Source organism: Xiphophorus maculatus, chromosome 5, assembly GCF_002775205.1.
Source record: "Xiphophorus maculatus strain JP 163 A chromosome 5, X_maculatus-5.0-male, whole genome shotgun sequence".
Classification (NCBI taxonomy): Eukaryota; Metazoa; Chordata; class Actinopteri; order Cyprinodontiformes; family Poeciliidae; genus Xiphophorus; species Xiphophorus maculatus.
The window spans coordinates 14,666,875-14,687,754 of record NC_036447.1 but is presented as its reverse complement, the minus strand read 5'-3'; the positions used below and the strand labels follow the sequence as shown (position 1 = coordinate 14,687,754).

The 20,880-nt window shown below is 36.4% G+C and overlaps 1 protein-coding gene across 1 annotated transcript in view; it reads right to left on the bottom strand.

Annotated features, from left to right (window-relative positions):
• The window catches only part of ctnna2 (catenin alpha 2), a 313,802-nt gene that overhangs the window by 28,119 nt on the left and 264,803 nt on the right, over window positions 1-20,880 (bottom strand). Inside the window, exons 13-14 of the mRNA XM_023333734.1 lie at window positions 9,282-9,433; window positions 74-187 (exon numbers count right to left, since the gene is read on the bottom strand). Coding sequence (XP_023189502.1) covers window positions 74-187; window positions 9,282-9,433 — 266 coding nt within the window. The remainder of the gene's footprint in view (window positions 1-73; window positions 188-9,281; window positions 9,434-20,880) is intronic.

Here is a 20,880-nt window from a genome sequence, read left to right as displayed (position 1 = left end):
TGTTTGTTGCAAGTTTCATAACTGGGGCACATGTGAAAAGGTGGAGCACAGTGGGAAGTGATTACCCACTCACCCGAGCGCTCTGACCAGCAATAAGCTGGTCATCTTCAGTTTGGACGCTAGTCCTGCTGCGAGTGTCATAGTCCTCCTGTTCGAAGTCCGAGTCATCTTCCAACTCCTCTGGTGTCTGTAGGAAGCACAAAAGCAAAGTCAGAAGAAAACAAACCAATCAGACCTCAGTGGTGAAAAAAATTCAGTTGCATAAACTTCATTTTTTCTAAAAAGAGAAAGCACCTTTCATTCTTTCGGTTTTGTATTCCGCATACAATACAGCAACTGTGGATTTAGTTCAAAGTCAGCTCAGTAAATAGTCAGCCAAATGACCCGCAAAATTATTCCAAAGGACATTTGTGGACACCTGAAGCAAAACTCAAAGAGGTAAGAAAGAAAAAAAATGCTGTTCTACATATAAATCTACATATTTCTATATTTGAACAGACAGATCTAACATGTTTATTAGGACTAGATGTATAATTAAGATTTCTGAGTGGCCAGAAATAACACATTTCTCAAGTCAGAACAAAAATCTGTAAAAGGACTAGTAAAATATTCCAAGACCATTCAGAAAATCCTCAAAGTATTGAAAGTATTAATGAATTATTCCTACAATTTCTCAACATTGGGAATTACTGTATCTTAATTCTTACAGTTTACTATGTCATGGCTGCAGAAATATATTTCGTAGGTGTTTATGTTGTCAAGTGGGTGCTTTTGATTCTGTCATGGAAAGTGGTCACAGAAGATTGAGGTCCATTGAGTAAAGGCAGAACTTACAGGGCTGCTAAAAAAGTGATTTCTGGAGCCACGGTGACCAACTGTTTTATATTAATAATCTAGCATTTGCTGGTTTTTGTCACCTGGAATCTATTTCTTTCATTTATCTTGTGGTCACTGATTCCTGGTGAGAAACGATAAAATGAACAAGGTGGGTTAGCACAACTATAACACAGTTTTTAATTCCTATTAGTAATACTGCCAGGCAGCCCAGATCCCACGGGGATGTAACCATCTCTTCTCTCTTAAGACAACAAACACTTTCAAGACGCAATCTTTTGGGTGGGCCTACTGTCAAGTGTCTCAGGCGTTTATTCACTTTGATCAAGCACCTGTCTTCAGTGTAATATGTCCTAGACGTGAACTTAATACCATCTGATTTGCCAGGTTTAATATACTTTTGGCTCTGAATGTCACCATAAGTATATGGCGACCATCAACTTCCCACAGAAAAGACAGCTAAAACAGATAAGTCCGCACGGTAGGGTATTACTTGACACAGTGAACAACAATAGCACTGTTCACTTCATTTGAAAATAAGTCCTTAATTTTTTCACATTTTGTGATTTTACTATCTCAAAATTCAATACTTTATGAGAATTTAGATAGACCTACAAAAAGTGCCTCAAAATTCTAAAGCAGAAAGGAAGTTTAAATAGTTTTTACACATTAGACTCTTTAACGGTCACTGCAAAAACACTTACTGTACATGTTATCCAATCAAGTACGAGAATACCGGTGTCCTCATGAAATCTGAAAAGTAAGGTATGAAGCATTCATGCCTCCAAGCTAATACTTTGAAGAATCACCTTTAACTGTGGTTACAGCTGTCGCTCGTGTAGAGAGCATCAGTGAACATCAGCTCTCATGTCCTGCCACAGATACTCAATTAGTAGTTGGTTTGGATGTTAACCCTGCCATTTTAACACATGAATATGCTTTGATCTGAACTATTCAGTTGCAGCTCTTAAAGTTTAGCGTCATGGTCGTGCTAGAAGGTGTTACAGATCTTACAGGATTGCTCTATTTTTAGCACCATCCAACTTCCCACCATCTCTGACCAGCTTTCCTGCCTCTACTAGGGGAAAAAAACACATCTCTCCAGTTTTCCCACCACACATAAGCCTCTTTCACAAAACATTTTTGCCATAAATCCGCAGGGATGAGCTGCCTTTGAGCTCCGTCTGGCCATTCATAAATCACAACTTGAGACAGTGGCATGACTTTTCAAAATTAGGCTGGTGTGGCAGGTTGACAGGAGATACCGCATGGCATGCATGTCAGCACTATACATAGAATTTCCAAAGAAAAATATATTTTGTATTTGCCTCTCTTCTATAGACCAGATTGATAGATTGCAGAACTACTTGTCTTGTTGACAGTCTCCCACCTGAGCTGTGGACTTCTGCAGCTAATCCAGAGTTACCATGTATCTCTCTAAGTAATGCTGTCTTTACCAAGCCTCTCACTTTAGGTAGACGGCCATGTTTTGGTAGGTTTGCATTCTCTACATTTTTTGATGAAGGCCTAAACAGTGATCAGCAAGAAGGTATTTAATAACCTAACCTTGAAAAAATATCTTTCCAACTTTCTCCCTGACCTGTCTGGTGTGTTTCTTAGTCTTCCTATGTTATTTGTTCAATCATGATTTCTAAAAGCCTCAACATCCTTCAAAGGACAAGTTGAGGCAAGGGTCGTGTAGTAGATGGTAAACTTTTCAGATTGCTTAAAAATGTTAAAATCATTAATTTAAGCTTTCTTTGTCTTCACAATTATGTAGAGTGTTGGTCTGTTAAACACTGTAAAATCCCAATAATTTTTCAGATTTTAATGTGATGAAATATAAAAACGGTGAGGTATGAATATGTGTAATATTGATAAGGAATACCTATGTTAGACATAGTAATATTTTCTCAGGGACTGCTTAACATCAGCTAAGGATATCTTTTCTAGTTCCATTTATGAGTATGAAATGAAAAATTATGGCACAGGACGGGACTATTTTCCCTTTTAGTGTCTGGTCGGTGTGGTTCCTGTAGGAGTTCATCTACAAACAAACAGCTTCAAGCAAACTTTGCCTCTATCTCTGCATGCCATGCTGGCTTGGGAGGTAATACAGCCAGCCAACATCTTTTGGTCTGTTTGTTAGGCTTGCTAATATCTCCAGGCCCCTGATGTCATTGTGGGAGTTCAAAATGATGCTGTTTATCTCAGTCTCCTGCTCTCTGTTTTAGCCACTAGATGTTGTTCAACTCACACACTGGTCTTTTTTGGCCACAGGCTTTAGCATCTGCAAAAGGAGTCGAGAATATTCACACACTACCAGCACATCATTCAGTTTCCCTCAGGAGATGTCAAATGCCACTGAAACCCAACCCTGTCTTTATGCCCAACATGATGGGTCATTTTGTAAGGGACTTACAAGAGTTCTGGAGTGGTGACCAACTGTTTATAACATGAGCAAAACAACATTTGGTTAAGTGATACAAAAAGCAACAACTCCATTTTATTATGGAAGAAACTACCTTAGCCTACATGAGTCATGGATCGACTCCTTCCACCTGTGGCCTGGCAGCTTTTGCTACTTTTCTTTTCAAATGAGATCCTGTCCAAAACAAGTGTGGAGTTCTGAAGTGGTTACTTATATAACTTGTGTGTCAAATGTGAAGAGATACTAAAGACATTCTGCTTTAGCATGAGCTACTGAAAGGGTTGGTGAATTATACTGGGATGATATCAGTCATCTCCAATTTTGCTAGTGTTAGTTTGTCATCAAACAATATAACCTGGTATTTATGGTCATCTAAGAATAATGACATACATTTAAATGATTCAATGCACAATCTTGCATTAAAACGGTTACTATAAAGTTAGCCAATGCCAAGCAGTGCAGCTTTAATCATGCTGTGATTACAAGAATATTTCTAGAAAAATGGGAGAGAAGCCTGCTTTTTAGGAAAAAATAGATTTAACTTAATTCATTTTCATGCAATCATAAATAAAGTGCCTTTTTGTAGTCATAAAAAATTTCAATTGCATTCCAAATTGACATGTTGTTTTGTCCTGATCTAGATTGGGTCCAGATTTTAAGAATAACTGCTCTAGCATATTTGACACTTGCTCCATTTCAGAGCATCTTTTCACACTGCATGGCTAAGATCATATTAAATATTGGCAGGTTTCATGAATTAACACTGAACAGAGGAACATAGAATAGAATAGAATAGAATAGAATAGAATTACTTTATTCATCCCAGAAGGGAAATTATTTCGCAGTTACAGCAGCATAGAGACAAGACACACAACAACCACCACTGAGTAGCAATTGTAGACAAAATAAAAATAAAAATAAAATATAACATGCTGTCAATATAAAAAGCAACATTCCTTCTCATTCGTCACAGATCTGACTAGACTTACATCCAAACTCGTCTCCAAGTTAATTCTACTATGAGTCATTGAATAAATTTCAAAAAGTAAAAAATTAAGTTAAAAAATTATTTAGCTTTAAAAAAAAGTTAGTTTTCTCAATGTGAAAGGATTGAAAACTGGAAAAATACAATTAGGGGAAAATCAGTTATTGTTAAGTTGCATGTATTTTGTTTCATAATTACAGTGTATTGCAGATTTGCACCTTGTCACCCTGTTTTATTTCAGCTGCTTCACACATAATTACTAGGTATGAAGGCAATCAGATGCAAAAAAAAAAAAATAAAAAAATCATGGCAACAATGATTCCTAACACAGAGCTGCTAATGTCAGTGTAGCTACACTTTATCCAAAGAACTGGCAGATTTTTGTTCTGCAGTTTCACTAAAGCAATGTGACACTTGGCTATAAAAGCGATGCTTGCTCATACATAAAGACTGAGAAAGGATGCGGCCCCCTCATTTTTTTCAATGAGGTCACTATGTGACGCAGCCGAGGTGCCAACTTAGAGGGCCAGTTACCAAGGAGACCAGGCACTTATGTGAACATCATGATGGGATGATTCCGCTGTTTACCTTGTGGTCATTCTAACACAGGATTAAACTATTATGGGTATTATGATAATCTTACAAGCTAGTGAAACTCCAGTTTCCCTATTGCAAAGCCATGAGAGGTATTAAATAAACCTTTAAACTGAAGGATTATAAAAACAGCTTTAAGTTATTTTATAATTTTTGGTACCTTAAACATCCAAACTAAGCAGTGCCTTGGATTCAACCTAACTCTTAATGTTAAATAACTGAAAAGTTTTTTGTGTGACATATGGTTTAAATAAAGAATCATACACAAGTGCCTTCCAAAAGTATTTACATCCTCTGATGTTTTTCACATTGTCTCATTACAGACACAAAATGCAATTATTTTTTGGCAATTTAATGGTCCCAGATAATAGTGAAGAAAAGCAGAATAGTCCATGGTTGTAAAGTGGAAAGAAAATTCCCTCCCAGCCTTTAGAAGGGTTTCTTCCAGTATTGCCCAGTATTTTGCTCTTTCGTTATTCTGATCAACTCTGAACAACATCCCCGTCCTTGCTGGAGAAAAACCATAACCACAGCATGATGTTGCCACAGCTGTGTTTTACTGTGGGTTTAGGGATGATGTTAGTTTTCCAACACAAGGCTTTTACTTGTCTTTCACTGACCACTTTATCTTCTTTTATAAATTAATTGTTTCCTGTCTGACTTGTTGAAAACCTCTAACAGGACCTTTAAAGAAAACCAAATTTCCAATCTCAGTTGAAGATCTCAGCGTCTTTCTGCTTCTCTGACTGCTTTTTCTATTGGTAGTGTCGCTGTAGTGCTAGACTCTTAGCCTTTCTATATGATGCATTGAATAGAGCTCCTTGCATTGAACTTCTCCAAAACTTGATCCCCATTGTTCATTTTGTTTTTAGATTATTTCCGCACACCAGGTCTTTATGCTCTACTTTTTTTTTTCTGAAATCTGATTTTTTGTGTGGTTGTTCATTTTAATTGAAAGCAACTACAATCAGATTTTTGTGTATAACCCAAAGTAACCCGTATGTGTCCCATCGCACAGCAGTGCACTGGATTTATTTTTAAATTGTTGAGGAATGGTAGTGTTGTCACAAGACTAAAAAAGCTACATAAAAAGAAAGCACAACTGATAGCGATGACCTTCTGTGACACATTATTTGCCACTTCTGTTGAGAAGTCTGTTTGGATGCATAGTTGGAACCAGGAGTGGTCGGATTATAACGTAATATGCTTCACTGACACAGACTTGCCCGCATTCTCAGAAGAAAATCAGTATCATCGATCTTCAGTGACATAAAAGTTGGATAAAATGCAGCATAACTGTTCAGACTGCAGGTAGTTTGAAAACTATTAGATACATATCCAATTTAGTAACACGTACAAAGAAGGCACAAATCCGATTTTAAATCAATGAAATGATTGGAATTGGGCCGTTCACATGGTCATGAAAAAGTTTGATCAGGGTCGCATATGGGCAAAAAGAAGAAACTGGATTTGGACTGCATTTTTCTGGTGTATGTATGAACATTTCCTAATATTCCCCAACAAGTCTCTGAGATCTTCACAGAACCCTTGTTTTATACTTAAATTCAATTACACTTAAGCTGACTGTGTTCACTCTACCGTGGTAACATCTGAAGCCAGTTGTTTGAAGTGGATTTTATTTATCAGAAAAAGGGGACGTTAAACATAATTATATGTTGCCCCTTTCCTGATAAATATCCTGTATCATTTTACTTGTACTTAAGAATTATGCAGTAACTTTATATTGTTCTATTACAGAAAAAGTTTGTGATTTTAACATGACAACATGTGAAACAAATGTAAGGATGTCTTTGAAAGGCACTGTAGACAGGGCCAGCTGACTGAATTTCATTCATAATGTCCTCTGTTTAACACTTGCTGCTCTATCCAGAGACATTTCTGAATTTACATGACCACATTTTGAGTCGGTCATCACACAACTATGTTTTAAAGTTTCATTATAACTCAACTTTCTTCTCTTAACCTGCCTGGAGTTTTATATGCGGTGGAAAATTGGCTTCTTAATTCATTTAATTCTCATGAGATCTTTAGTAGGAAAAGTATAAAAGAGCCTAATACTTGGTTTAAGTGACAGAAAAATTAGACTATGGACACATAGGGGGAAAAGGTGTGTGTGGGGGGGGGCGCATTACACAAAGAACCAGCATTTCCTATCTGTATGATAGAGCCGAACAACAGAGAAAGCACAGATCTTCCAAGTTGTTTCCTCAGAAAGTAATTGAACTTGGATGGGATTATGAAGCCAGCTGGTCCCGGGCAGTTCAAAGCTGCCTGTTTTACATTATTTACCAACATCAAATTATTTTCCATAATTAGATCCTTCCAGCCTGCATAAAGTTGAATAAATGTATTACATGCTGAAAAGAGGAGGGTCAGTTTTGTGTGAAAAATGTACATTCTGTAACAGAGTAGAGCTGTTGCTTGTTATGAAGCTTTTTTTTTTATCATGACAGTTTTGAAAATAAACAGATTACGTGAAAGATATATTTTATTTATTCCTTTACATGTTTCCTCATCTTGCATGCTGGTACGGTTTTGTTATAAAATATTTCACATCAATATGTTGTTTAGCAATTAAAAAGCACTAGTGGTGTTTAAAATGTTAATGCCCTGTAAGTACAAATTTGCATCATACTGGAGCTAATAATCAGATATAAGATAATAAAATTAAAACTTTTAACATCTCTAAAATTTGAGCCTGTATGACCTACACAGAGAAGATTTTTCACATGGTGAATAAATGCGGCTTGTCTGTTAAGTAGTTAGGTCTTCTAGTCATTGGCTAGGTCACCAAACAGAAGACCTGACTAATTAGTTAGTGGAAATTGACTGGTTATTCTTGTGTTACTCTTAAGATAACACAATGGTAATATAATTGTCTCACAATGATTATAGAAACAAAAAAGATCAAAAAATGTATTTTCCAGATTTTTTACCTTGTGGACCTCATCTGTCACCTGGAGACACCTGGTAATGTCTAAGATATTTGATGTAATGTCAAATATCTTGGACATTACATCACAAGTGATCTCTCTGACAATTGAGGCTTCCAGATGCAGTGATGTAAACTTTATAGGCAGACAAATGTACTCCCATAAGTTTTACATGTGCTCCAGAAATGTTAAAATTGCTTTGTTCAAAACTTTTTGCTCACCTTTATATACAGTCCATCTTTGGCACAACTATAAAAAGATAAGCATGCAGGATATGACAGTGCCACACAATTCTTCTTTGAGAATGTTCTTGAGACTCCTAAGACACAGTAGTGTGAGTGAGATGTTTGAGAATTGAGGTGTTAGATCTGTGTAGCTGATATCAGGCATTGTGTCTACACATTTCTGTGTAGAGTCATGAATCAGCAGAACTGCATTATACAAGTCCTGGTCTGTCCTAAGATTACCTGAGATACGTATAACTCTAAAATGTGAATGCACTAGCGCTCCTGCCTATTATATCTAAATAATCTGTGACGTAACCTTTTTATTATTAGCCTTACATCTTTATTTTCCCTTTTTTTTCTACAAAATAAAAAAATGCACAGCATTCTGTGCATTTATTAAAGCTTGAATGGATATATAAGTGAAATTTAAGCATGTTTATTTGTAAAATTGAACTTGAGAGTCTTATACTGACAAATTGCAGGCAGACTGTAAAATACTTTATATTATGATTTAATATTAACCTGGTTCAAAGCAGAACTGCTACCTGACCATTTAGTAAAAGGACAAAATAATCAGTTGTAAAACAATATACAGTACATTTATTTAAAGATAGCTAACCCCTAACTGCCTTAATTTATTAATTAATTTTTTGTGTTTTTGCAGAAGCTAAATTTAGTGGAGTGTGCTAAATTGCATACAGTCATTAAAATTTTGGTATTTAGGTTGGAAAATTTGTGAAATTAGACATAAATGCTCATAACTCCTAACATACACCACTTTGGTTGCAATAACGCTGGTATAAATTTGAAGCAAATTTGCAACAACAAACACAAAAATATACCCTAGTCAGGCACAACATTATGACATGAACGACATGACTTTATTATGGGACTAGACATAGAGAGAGGGGTCATTTGTATGGCAGTAACTTTTAATTTTGTCTTTAAAGTTTATACGCAAACACATCCTTGGGAAAGTTTAAGGATTTTAGAAAGAAGGACAAGTAGATGGTTCTGTAAGGGTTGGTATCTCTCAAAAGTTGGTTAGTATTTCTCAAAAGTCCAAGGAAATAGCAGAGGTGAACCAGGGACAAGGTCAAGGGGTTAACGATACACATGGGGAGCAAAGCCCAGATTGCTGGTTCTGATAAAAAGGTATCATAATACAAACTCAACTGCAACTGTGAGTTATGGCTAATTGGCAATGAATGTAGGATATCTGGGTGAAATTCAGTGAATGTTCTGGATGAACCCACCCGTATCATAAGGACAGCTTTCCTGATGTCACGGACGCCATCGTAGACCAAACGGGATGCATCAATGAATTCGTTCTCCTCAAAGGGCTGTGGGGGATTTGTGCTCAGCGCCTCGATCGCTACTTCCACCTGTTCAGCAAATCGTGGCATCACTGCAGAAGAAAATCCAGAAAAAATTGGTAATTGTTAGTCATCTGCTTCATTCAATTATAACAAAAGTGCTTATAAGTTCTAACTGAACAACAAAAACCTTCCTAAGTAAAACTATTCCTTTCAATAATAGTCCGGTGCCTGGTCTCATAGCGTAATTGTGTGCATCTATGACTAAATAGAGAGATAAGAATGGAAGCTAATGTGAGAGTCCAGGCTGTCAAATCATAATGTCAGTAAAAGGAAACATTCTTCAAAGTCCTTTTGAGCCAAACAAAAGCCCTAAAAAACCCTACTGAACACAAAATGGCTGGTTTTGTTCTCAGCATAAACTGCTGGGAGTTGATGGAGGAGCTTTATGCTCTTTGCGTGTTTCTGCTGAATTGTGATGATATTGAATAGACTCTTAATATTCAGAAATATTTACTTTATGTTTCAATATTTAGCAGGTCACCTTTCTATAAGATCTTCTGGGGAGATTAATAATAATTGAGGCAGAAAAACTAATCATAACATTAGCAGCCATTTACAGAGGTAGACAGTAATCAGACAGAAAAGAGTCTTACATATTCTTTACAATCGAGGGCTTTTTCAAACTATAAATGCTTGCAACAGCAATATAAGATTTAAATGTGATTCTGGTGTACATGTAATTTGTTATGAAATCCTGATTCCTTGTCATTCAAAAATGACAAGGAAGGAGGGGGAAAGGATAGCTCATTTGTAAAAAATATATATATTTATTGTTTACTTAGAAAACATAAGCAGCAAATATGTATGATTAAAGATTGATTTAGTTTTCCAAGAGCAAATACCTGGATTAATTTAAAAGAACATCGGTTTTGGAGAGAAAAACAAATTTAATGAGGACAGATGGATGATACAAAGGAAAATATGGGGAAAGACCAATAAGGTACTGCTGCTTGGCTTGTGAACTCTCAACTGAAAGCCAACTGTGTGATTTCATTATTATTCTCCACATTATCCTGCACTTACATACAAAGCAAGCAAGATCAATTTCCCCACTTGCAGTAAAGGTGTATCAGCAATGTACCTATTTGTTTGATGTAAAATATAGTCTATATTTCACCAAACATAAAAAGCACTACAAAAAAAACTGTGCCTTTTTCTTTTCATTTTTAATTCAGTTTAATCCACTTACTGCAGAAGCGTAAAATAGGCTTTTGGGAATTGCTGGGAAGGCGATTTAAATAGAAATATTTAAATGTTCTCCGAGCTCTTAATGAGCAAAGTTGCTGGTAAGAAGCAATTTCACTCATTCCAGTTGAAAAATGATGAAGGGAATTAAATGTGACCGTGTAGGAATGGATTTTTTCACCCGCCAGGCTTAAATATAGTTAAACTGAGAAGTTATGGAAGTACAATGAGTGCGTGAAAACTTCAAAGCAGAGGCCCTGGTGACGTGCTTTACGAGATGTACGAAGCAGTCTCAACCTTTTTTGATGCATAAACCTTAATTTCACATCCAAAAAGCCCAATTTAAACACAATATTATGACAGCTAAAAGCAAATAACGTTGCAAATGAAGCTAAGAGACAGCAACAATCTGTAATATACAGGCCGGTTCAAAGTTTTTCCAAAAATGAATGAAAAAACTGTGTTAAATTGGGTATGTTGAGTAGTTGTGAATTGTGGCTATATCATTAAACTGAATTGAATTAAATCGCAATATTCAAGTTACTCTTCGTTTTTAAAGACTACTTTAAGAGCAGAACATTGAAAATGATAAGACTTAAGTTGATGGATTTTTTTTTTTTTGCTGAATCTTGATTTTACCATATTTTAAAATATTTGTGTTGCAAAGGGATTTCTTGAATGTTGTGACTAATGACAAAAAAATGTACTTTAGACTTAACTAAAGTCTGCACATGTCTGCACACAGAAAAATATTTAAGACCTTGTACATGTACTCTGTATCACACAGTAATCTGCTTGGCAGGAAACGGTGTTCACATCAAACTGCTTTGAATGCAACACCAAGCTGATAAGGCTGGGAGTCACGCAACCAGTAGCAAGGACGCGCATCAGTCAAACCGATACTTTGTGCAGCACTTACAGTTGTGCGGTGGCTGTCCTGGTGGAAAAGAAGGTGCCCAAGTAGTCAGCCATTTCATAGTCTCCTTGGCTCATACAATATGCACTGTACGTCTGACTACGAGGGAGCCTTAAGAGTGTTTTGACTTATCAACGGTAGTCTGATGGGTTACAAAAATGCAGGAATAACACAAATATAAAACTACAAGAATTACACAAATCTAAGATTTAATTTCGTACAACCCTGCCAGTGGGTTTGCCTAAGTTGGTATAAAATGTTACATCTGAAGCAGAACATCAATTAATCTGTGTCTGCAATGATCAGTAAATAATTTGAAGGGATTTTGGTGGCCCCTGTGGTCCACAGCTGCTGCATACTTTGTTAAAAGCTTCCTGTTAACTTCAATAATTCCCTGCCGCCATCTGAAGACAGCAGGACCCATTTGTTGACAAATCTACATCATCTAAAATGAAAAGAACGGCCCCAGAGCTCTTTGGCATTACACAAGACCATCTACTATGTTTACCTTTTCTCAAATCTTTTGCAAATTACCGCTGGCTCTCATTCCATTTAGTACTTAAGGCATAAATATGTCACATTATAGGAGTGTTTTAACTGTTTTTGAGTGAAAAAGCCTTTGAGAAAGCAAGACTTACGTGACTATACAAACCAAGATGTGTTTTCAAGTAGTGTATCTTCATAGCAAAGCATTTTCTTCCAGCTGCACATGCCTTACAATATCACAAAAAACACGAAGATTCTTGAGAAGATTCTTTATATTTCAGAAGCTTGAAGCAGTTGGCACAGATGTTACAGTGCAATAATGTTAAGGATGTGACTCATCTACAGTATAAGACTGTTTGCACAGTTTGTTTTCTGGTATCTTTATAATTTACAAAATTCAGTGATTAAAAACTCCCCATCTGTAACGACAGTGTAGCAATGTCTTTATTAGCCTAATGAGCACATCCGCTTCAAATCTGCTGAATGTCAAACCCAAACAGGAAATTCAGGCATGTGAATCTCAGATATGCCTCAACAGAAGCCAATCAGGAAATGTCATGGGACCACCCTCCCAATCAGATAGCCAGAAATAATCTGCAAGACAGGAAAAACAAAAACTCCCATACTGTGAAGCTGGACAGGAGAGGAAAGAGCATAGGAAGTGTTGAACACTTAAACTGTTGTAACAAATGTGGCCACAGGGCTTACAACAGCAGTTTACAATTTATCTAATCCTTTAGGAAACATTTTGCTGTCATTAGCTTCCTTTACTGTGCTCACATTAAACTCCAGCCAGAACAACTCTTCCCTCATTTGCTGCTTGTATCATTTTACTGCGGAGTCATAAACATAAAAAAGTAAACAAAAGCAGAAACCATTCCCAAGCATTATCCAGAGATCAATCCTACCTTAATTATCAATCTGGCTATACATTGCGTTTGACTTTTACAGAGGATAACTGTGATATGTGACTTGTTCATCATGTGATAAAATTTGATTTATCCAGTTGAAAATAGTCAGCAGAGTACCTTATAGTAAATCCAGAATTGTTCCAGATATGACTGATGTATGCACCTCTGGGAAAAGGAGGGTGGTTCATGGGGTGAGAGAAAATTGCTGAAGAAATTTATCTGGTTCTAAAAATGTATCAGGAAGGTATAAGAATACTCAGTGCAGATTGATGTGTATTGAACTGTATAGCAGCAGAACAGCCAAGGTGGAAATTGTATTCTCAGATGGCTTTAGCCCTTTTTTAGCAGAATAATGCTCCCTGCTGCAAATGAAAAATAGTTCAGGAATGGCTCGTGGAGCAGAACAATGAGTTTGAGGTGTTCACTTGACCTCTAAATTCCCCAGATCTCAGTCCAATCAAGCATTTGTTATTATCTGTGGGACAAACAAGTCAAACCATGGAGGCAGCACCTTGCAACTCACAGGAGTTAAAAGATCTGTGACTAATGTTTGGTTCCAGGTACCACAACGCACCGTTAGGGTTCTAATGCGGGGTCCCCAACGCTCGGGGTGTATTGATATCGGACTACTTGGTAAAACAATAAATATATACAGTAGTTTCCACTGTATAATGAACAGAGTGGCTTTAGTTTGAAGCTAGCAAGGATCAATGTGTTTCTGTTGGATTGATTGGCAAGTAACAAGATAGGCAGTCAAAGGGAGCAGGGAGAAAAGCATGTGAGCCACATGGATGAAGCAGTTTATAGGCTGACCCAGAGGAGAGTTGTTTATTTTGTGCTAATACAGTTAATTCCCTTCCTACCCCAGAACACCAACAATTACATTAGAGAGCAAGTTTGATGTGTGTGGAGGACCCTTGGTCCAGTGGAAAGTGTTTTTCCTATTTTTCCCACGGGCATGAAAATGGAATAAAAAATTGCCAGTTATACGGCATTGTAAAAAAAAACACACAACTTCCAGATCTTGATCTTTTCTGCTTCATGCCTCTCAACAAACAGCGAGCAGCAAGAGAACCCAACTCAGTTTCTGCAAAACCAGGATGCTGTTTTCTCTCTGCACACCACAATCACAAAAATATGTCATTTTTCATTTGAATCTTTGACCTAACAGCTCCAAAGACCTTCGGTCTAACCACAAACCTCATGCTTATGTAACACTGACTGGGTGGAAAATAAAAAAAAAATCCTCCTTTCGGTCTCTATCTGGTCTTCTCTCCCACAGTGTAATCTTGGTTAAAATGTTTTTGCAACATTCTCATTCTGCCCTGCTCGTCTCATAGTAATTTCCTCATCAGCGCTCTCTTCTAACTCCCGCCTCTATTTACACACTGATTAAGGGACCTTAGCTCTTCTCCTTTCAAGCTTGGAGTTTGCTATCTGGCTGTCATTTTGGATAATACCTCTTTTCCCATCACTGTAACAATGGATGCAGATTTAAAAAGAGACTCAGCCAGCTGTGTGCTTCACACATATGGACCAAATAAGAAGGCCACTTGGTGTATTCAGAAAGCACACGTTTTTCTCCCTGTTTCTAGTCACTGTCTAAAAATTGCAGGATTATTTCTGGTTTTCAGCTTTTGGTATAGAAATCAGATAATTTTAACCAAAAAGTATGACCCAGTTTGTTGAGTTCGAGAAAAGATTATTAGTTGACTCATTATTCTTCACAAATTGCCATTTTGCACAATTCAACTTTCTCATCAGACTTCACTAAAGCTCTTTTACAGGTAAATGGTAAACAGATGATGTATAATATTTTCAACAGTAGTTTGTGTTAATAACTTCGTTTACACTACAGAATGAGCCTTTAAGCTGCTAAGTAGCTGGTTACAGTCAACATTCCCATATTGACCAAAAATATGTCACACAGTCAATATTTTATGCATTGTTGTTAAGCATTAATTGTTATCAAGATTTTAGTGTGTATCAATACACAGTAAAATATTGCAAAGGAGGCATGTAACGGAATATTAAAATCAAGTTTCTGTATGTAAATTGGTTTTGGAACCAAGTTTCAGTACATTTTCGGAACGCTTCACTTAAGAGAAACAAATGCGCCAGGTGAAACCTTTAACCTGGTTACGTTAAATCAACCCAGGGCTGAAACAGTCCTTATTTGGGGTACAGAACTGTTAACTAAATTGGGTTGTTTGTAACACTTTTGAAAGTGTAACTACAAATAGTTTTGTCTATGTTGGTGTCTACTAAGGTCAGTGAAGTGGGTTTACTTATTAAGAATCTGGGAAAAAAACACTGGTTCTTGGAGCTATTATTTTCGAGGGAGAAAGTATGAAGTGTCTTTCCTCATATCCCTTAAATCCCGCCTGCATTTCCTTTTAGTGCAGTTGATCCACTGATTTACAGGCATGACATGTGGGAGGCACAGTGACTGCATGTGTTATTACTCACAGCAAAAGCCTGGTTAAATCCTATTTTCTCCAGCCCAATGTAATAACAAGGAGCGACTCCTCCCTTGCTCAAATGGCATGGTGACAAAATATGGACCATATATCAGTTTTTAATCTTCTTTCTGCAGGCTTCACATTAATGAGCAACTTAAAAAAAAATTCTGTCTTTTTGAGGGGTGGATTATTTGAAATGCAGTGTTATTCAAGGTAGGAAGGTGTAACAGAGAAGGAGGAGCATGACGGGGGGTAAACTGTGAGAAGTCATAACCACTTTCCCATTAGGCTATTGATTTTTCAACCTCTCAAGGACATGCTTCTATCCCAGACCTGACTGTCTGTCAGGAATCTATGGCAGAGCCTTGCACAGCACTCCTTGGCTGCCTGAGATCTGCCTGAGCATAAATCTGACCAAACTCAATGTGTGAAGGAGGGATGGGCAAATTGAGACAAGGTCAAAGGGCAAGTACTGCAGTTGTGGTGAGCGTAGTGTTGGTGTGGCAGCTGTCAGAAATGATAGGGAGGGAATGGTGATTGGCATGAGTTGCCGTGGGCATAAACAAAGGAGTAATCAAATGGCACCAAAAGACAACTCAAAAACTGGCAAGTGTACAAACATATACATAGGGGGCAAAGGAAAAAAAAGTTTTACATTTGTACAATAATCTGAAAAGGGATAAATGGGGAAAAGTATCAATGAATTCCACTAAAATCTCACTCACATCGCTTAGTGAAATCTTTGGTGGCAGCTATTGATTCTTTTGGTAGAGTCTAGTTAATTGGACTTGGTACCCTCTAAAAAGTGTGCGGTCCTATATCCTTTTTCATTGTTCAGCAACACTTAATCATCTTTCCCCCCAGCTATAGATTTCTCCTTGACTGTGTTCAGATCCATAGACATCAGGTTCAGGGAAGGACTGAGGGGAGAGGAAGGCAAAAGTTCACCAGGATCAATAAGTGCTTTATGGTCCAGATAAGAAGTGCATGGTAGCACTTACACCCATCCCCACACCCCACCCCACAAATACTACCACTAAGAGGTGAACAGGAATAACAACAGCTCTTCATCAAAGACAAATGTGAAGCCAATGAAACACTGGTTTAACACAACTGCTGGTTCCTGGACTTGACATCTCAATTAGTATCCAGAATCGTTCAAATTTAAGTGATATTTCTCCCTGAGGACATCTGACTGGTCTACTTTTTGCAACCGTCTAGACTGTACTACCCGAGTTCTGACCAAGCTGTTTAATGTGACCAAGCTGTTAAATATGTTCAGTTTTTAATATATTTTCCAGAAGAAATGTCACAATAATAACAAACATTTAGGAATATAAATCACTGTATACCAGTTTCAAAACAACAGATTCAATGCAGCAACTTTATATGTAACCATCCTTTGATTTTAAAAATAAGAAGTATGTGGCTAACTGTTCACACCTCACACCTTTAGTGATAAGCATTAAATAATATTGATGACAATCATTGTTATAATTTGAAGTAAATAAAATTGTAATGCTTTGCATGGCTTTTTCTTCATTTAAGGTAAATAATGTGAGATTCTCTCCTAATCTTTGAGTGCTTACAATTTTCTTACTGCACAATATTTTAAGCAGCTGCATTTAAATTTTTCACAGCTTATAATGTCTAAATAATGGACACCCAGGTATACTGCTTCACTGTGCAGACCCTCCTCTGTCAAAACTACAGTTATGAAAGTGAGTTGTTACTCAAAAATTAAAAATGTGTTTTGAGCCAAAATCTGAAATGTCTAATGGTTGGGAAGAAACTGTCCAATAGATAAAATGTGAATGAATCAATGAAGCTGTCAAGTTTGTGATAAGAACATTTTCTGCAGCTAAGGACAATATAAGTGAACACAGAATTATTCCTGGTATTTTTCTTCATTTTGCCAAGACATCCTCCACAAGCATTGCTGTTTTTCTATGGACATCCAAAATCATTGACAATGACAACAGTGTGAACTCTCTCTGTTTCTAAGTATTTAAGAAATATCACACAGATTTGAAAATAGGGGAAATAGCAATGGTTCAATACACATTTCCTGTCCAAGAAAGATGACTTGTCAGTGACAGGTTTCAAATACATGAACTGCTCTGAACTGCAGCAATGAAGCGGTTTTGTTGTCAAAAAAGTTGAATTGTCAGTAAACAGACATCATAACATTTTGGAAATTTTTGTGTTTGTTTATTTTAATCTTGGTCAAAGGTAACCATGCCTTTTTAAAATCCAGAATGAAGAAAATAGATTAAAACAATAAACCTGAACTTTAACTATTTACCATACCAAATTTTGACATATTGCAATTTCACAATTTCATCTATTTTTTTTAAATCTTACAACTACAAAGTCCAATTCTTTTTAGTTGGATAACATTTAACACATCAGAATAGTATAAAACAGAATTGCAAATTAAAAGTCAAATGATACACGCTTTCTTTGCAAACAGAAATCTAAAAGAGATGGTATGGATTTTTATTCAACCACCTTTCCTCTCATTTCTAAAATTAAAATCCAGTGCAACCAACTCCCTTCTTGAATTCATCTTAATAATAGAGTCTTCCCGTGGGGTATTATACAGCTATTCTGTGAACATCTCAGAGGTTTATTAAAGACCATTAGTGAACAAACAGTTTCATCAAGACTAAGGACACACTAGACAGATCAGGATAAAGATGTAGAGCAGTTTGTGCTCTACATCGCTGTGAGTACCACAAAGTATTCACAGTACTTTCCTTTATTCGTATTTTGCTTTGCTATAGCCTTGGTTGAAATTGCAATAAATGAGTCTCTTCACTAAAATATTCTACATACAAATGGTCCATTAGGACGGTGGAAGAAAGTTTTTTTTACATTTTCGCAAATCTCACAGCCTTTGTTTAATACTTTGTTGATGAAGCTTGTCCTTGAGATGGGAAGAGAAGATCTGGTTAAGTCGAGGATTAGATGGATGCAGCTAAATATTTGACAATGCTGGAAGAAAACATGTTAGAAGTTAAAAAAAGACATATGACTGGGATAAAGGTTTACCATTTAGAACTAATATGACCCTAAAGACTAAAAAAATTATGCTCTCAATCCAATTTGACTGAGCTTAAGCTTTTAAGTCATGAAATGCGCTATGATGGCAGAAACTCCCCCCAGAAAATGTGCAACTGTAATTGCAGTGAAGGTAGTTCTACAACATATACACATAAGAGTGTAATTATACATGCACAAAACACTTTAGTTATTCTTTGGGAAAAGAAATAACATATTTTTATATAATAACAATATGCACTGATTTGTGTTGGCTTATGGCAGAGCCCCTACAAAAATACAAAAAAAGTTTTTGACTATTAATGACTTTGCAAGCATTTATATGATGACTTTTGGCTTCTGTTTCTCTTTATGAATTAGACTCCAAGCTGTTTTTAATTTTCTAGTTGAACAAATTCTGCAACTGAACTAACAATTGAGAATAATTACAGTGTTGTAAAATATCTCATCTTTGTAGGGACATCGAGGTATAGTGTCAGACTGGTGGAGAAAAAACAGTAAATCTCATTTAAACTCTTAAAACCAAAAAAATACATGTTGAACTGAAATCAGAGGGGAACCAACATAATGGTGAATCATCAAGAGTTCTCCATTTGTTCTCAGTAATGCTGACATAATGCTTCTGTGCCACGCTGACTATTGAAACAAGATACATGCTCCCTTCAGGATTAATAGAACAGCAGCATAATTATCAAGTCAAAGTGCTCAACAAGGTTATACAGTAGTTGCATAAAATTGACCTCAAGTGTTCATCAAATATTGCCATGATATGCCATCAATTAATTACCCTAATCAATTACACTGAATTATGCAGTAACACATCACAATGTCCTTATATTGCCATATAACCAACAGTGTAAGTAGTTTATTATGGTGGAGCTGATCACCAGGAGAGGGGCGTTAGACAGATGGCTTTCTGAGAGCACGTGACTCAACGAATGCTGTTTGCGACTTATCAGCTAATAGGGAGGGGAGCTGATTGTGTCTCTCAATTATCCTGGCAGATGAAAGTAACGAGCGAAACAACAGATATACCGCCTCGCTAAATGGGCTCTAATGGGAGAGGTAGAAACTGGAGCGGGGAGGATGGTAGAGAAAGGCGGATGAAGAAAAAAAAAAAAACTAGAACAGCAGGGGGTGGGGGTGGACAGAGCATAATGGCCTGTCAGAAGATGTTCTACTTTTTTTGGTATACAGGACGGATTGTGGTCAGATTTTATTCTTCTATACCGGTAATGGATAAATGACTTCTTTCCTTTCATCCTGTGGCTCTGTTTTGAGTCCTGTTTGTGACAGTATATTTTTAAAGGGCATGTTCAAGTATACTTTTAGACAATTTGAACAGCTCTTACAGAGAACAAAAATCTTTATAAGAAAAACTAAATTCAATGTGTTTCTTCTCTGTTTGCTTAGTCTTTTTCTTGAATGAACATGATTATAAAACACTATAGAGGACTGTATTAAGAAAATCATTAGTTTGCTTCTACATTTCTGGAGCATGTATGTTTTCTAGGGCTATTATTTCACATTTAGAGTCACCAGTTTTAATGCAAACACCATTTTAGCTTTCCGTATAATGTAATAAAAACAAACAAAAAAAACCCTCTCATTTTTGCTTTTAACAGTAAAAAATGCTTTCATTACATGTTAATCCTGTTAGGGGTGAGTGTGCACATCCATTTCAGCAGGCTGCAAACATTCTTACTGAAAATATTGCAAGCATTGCTATATTTCATCTTCATTGATCACAAGTTCCCCCAAATGTCCAATCAAATTCACTCCTCTGCCCAATGTTACCTTTTAATAAGATTTTAGGCTGTGACAGATGCTATTATTAAAAAAATGCATGGGTGTAAAAACAGTGACATATTATAGTTTTGGTAGATATGGCATCCAGTCTTTCCAAAAAACACTTTCACGTTTTTTTTTTAATCTAGCTGTTGGCAGATTTTGACAGAATGTAGTCAAGTAAGGGGGGTTAAAAGGGACTAGATTAAATAAGTAAATACATCATTAAATCATTAAATAAATGTAGAATGAAATAAATAAATGTTTAATTATACTGTATGTATAAATAATGTATTTAATATACAATTAATTTATTCAATTTGTCATTAAATTAGTAACATGCAAACTTATTATTTGCTTATAATTATTGAAGCAAATAATTATTTAAATGTGTATTTAATCCTTTCCTGGTTCCTGTTCCTGTAGCCATGACATAATTTTATCTTTCAAACTCGCCCCTTGAGGTTGAGTTGCTTTGAGTGGGGCTCACATTGATCTACTGAACTCCACTACTTTAGCCTCATTCTTTGAAAATCATGAAATTAAGGATTCTGATGAGCTTTCCTGTGAGATTTTACAATTAGTTGACAACATAGAAGCAGGAGATTGTTGTTCAGAATATGTGACGGATGAAGTCAAAGGGGTGTCTGAATGCTTGCATCATG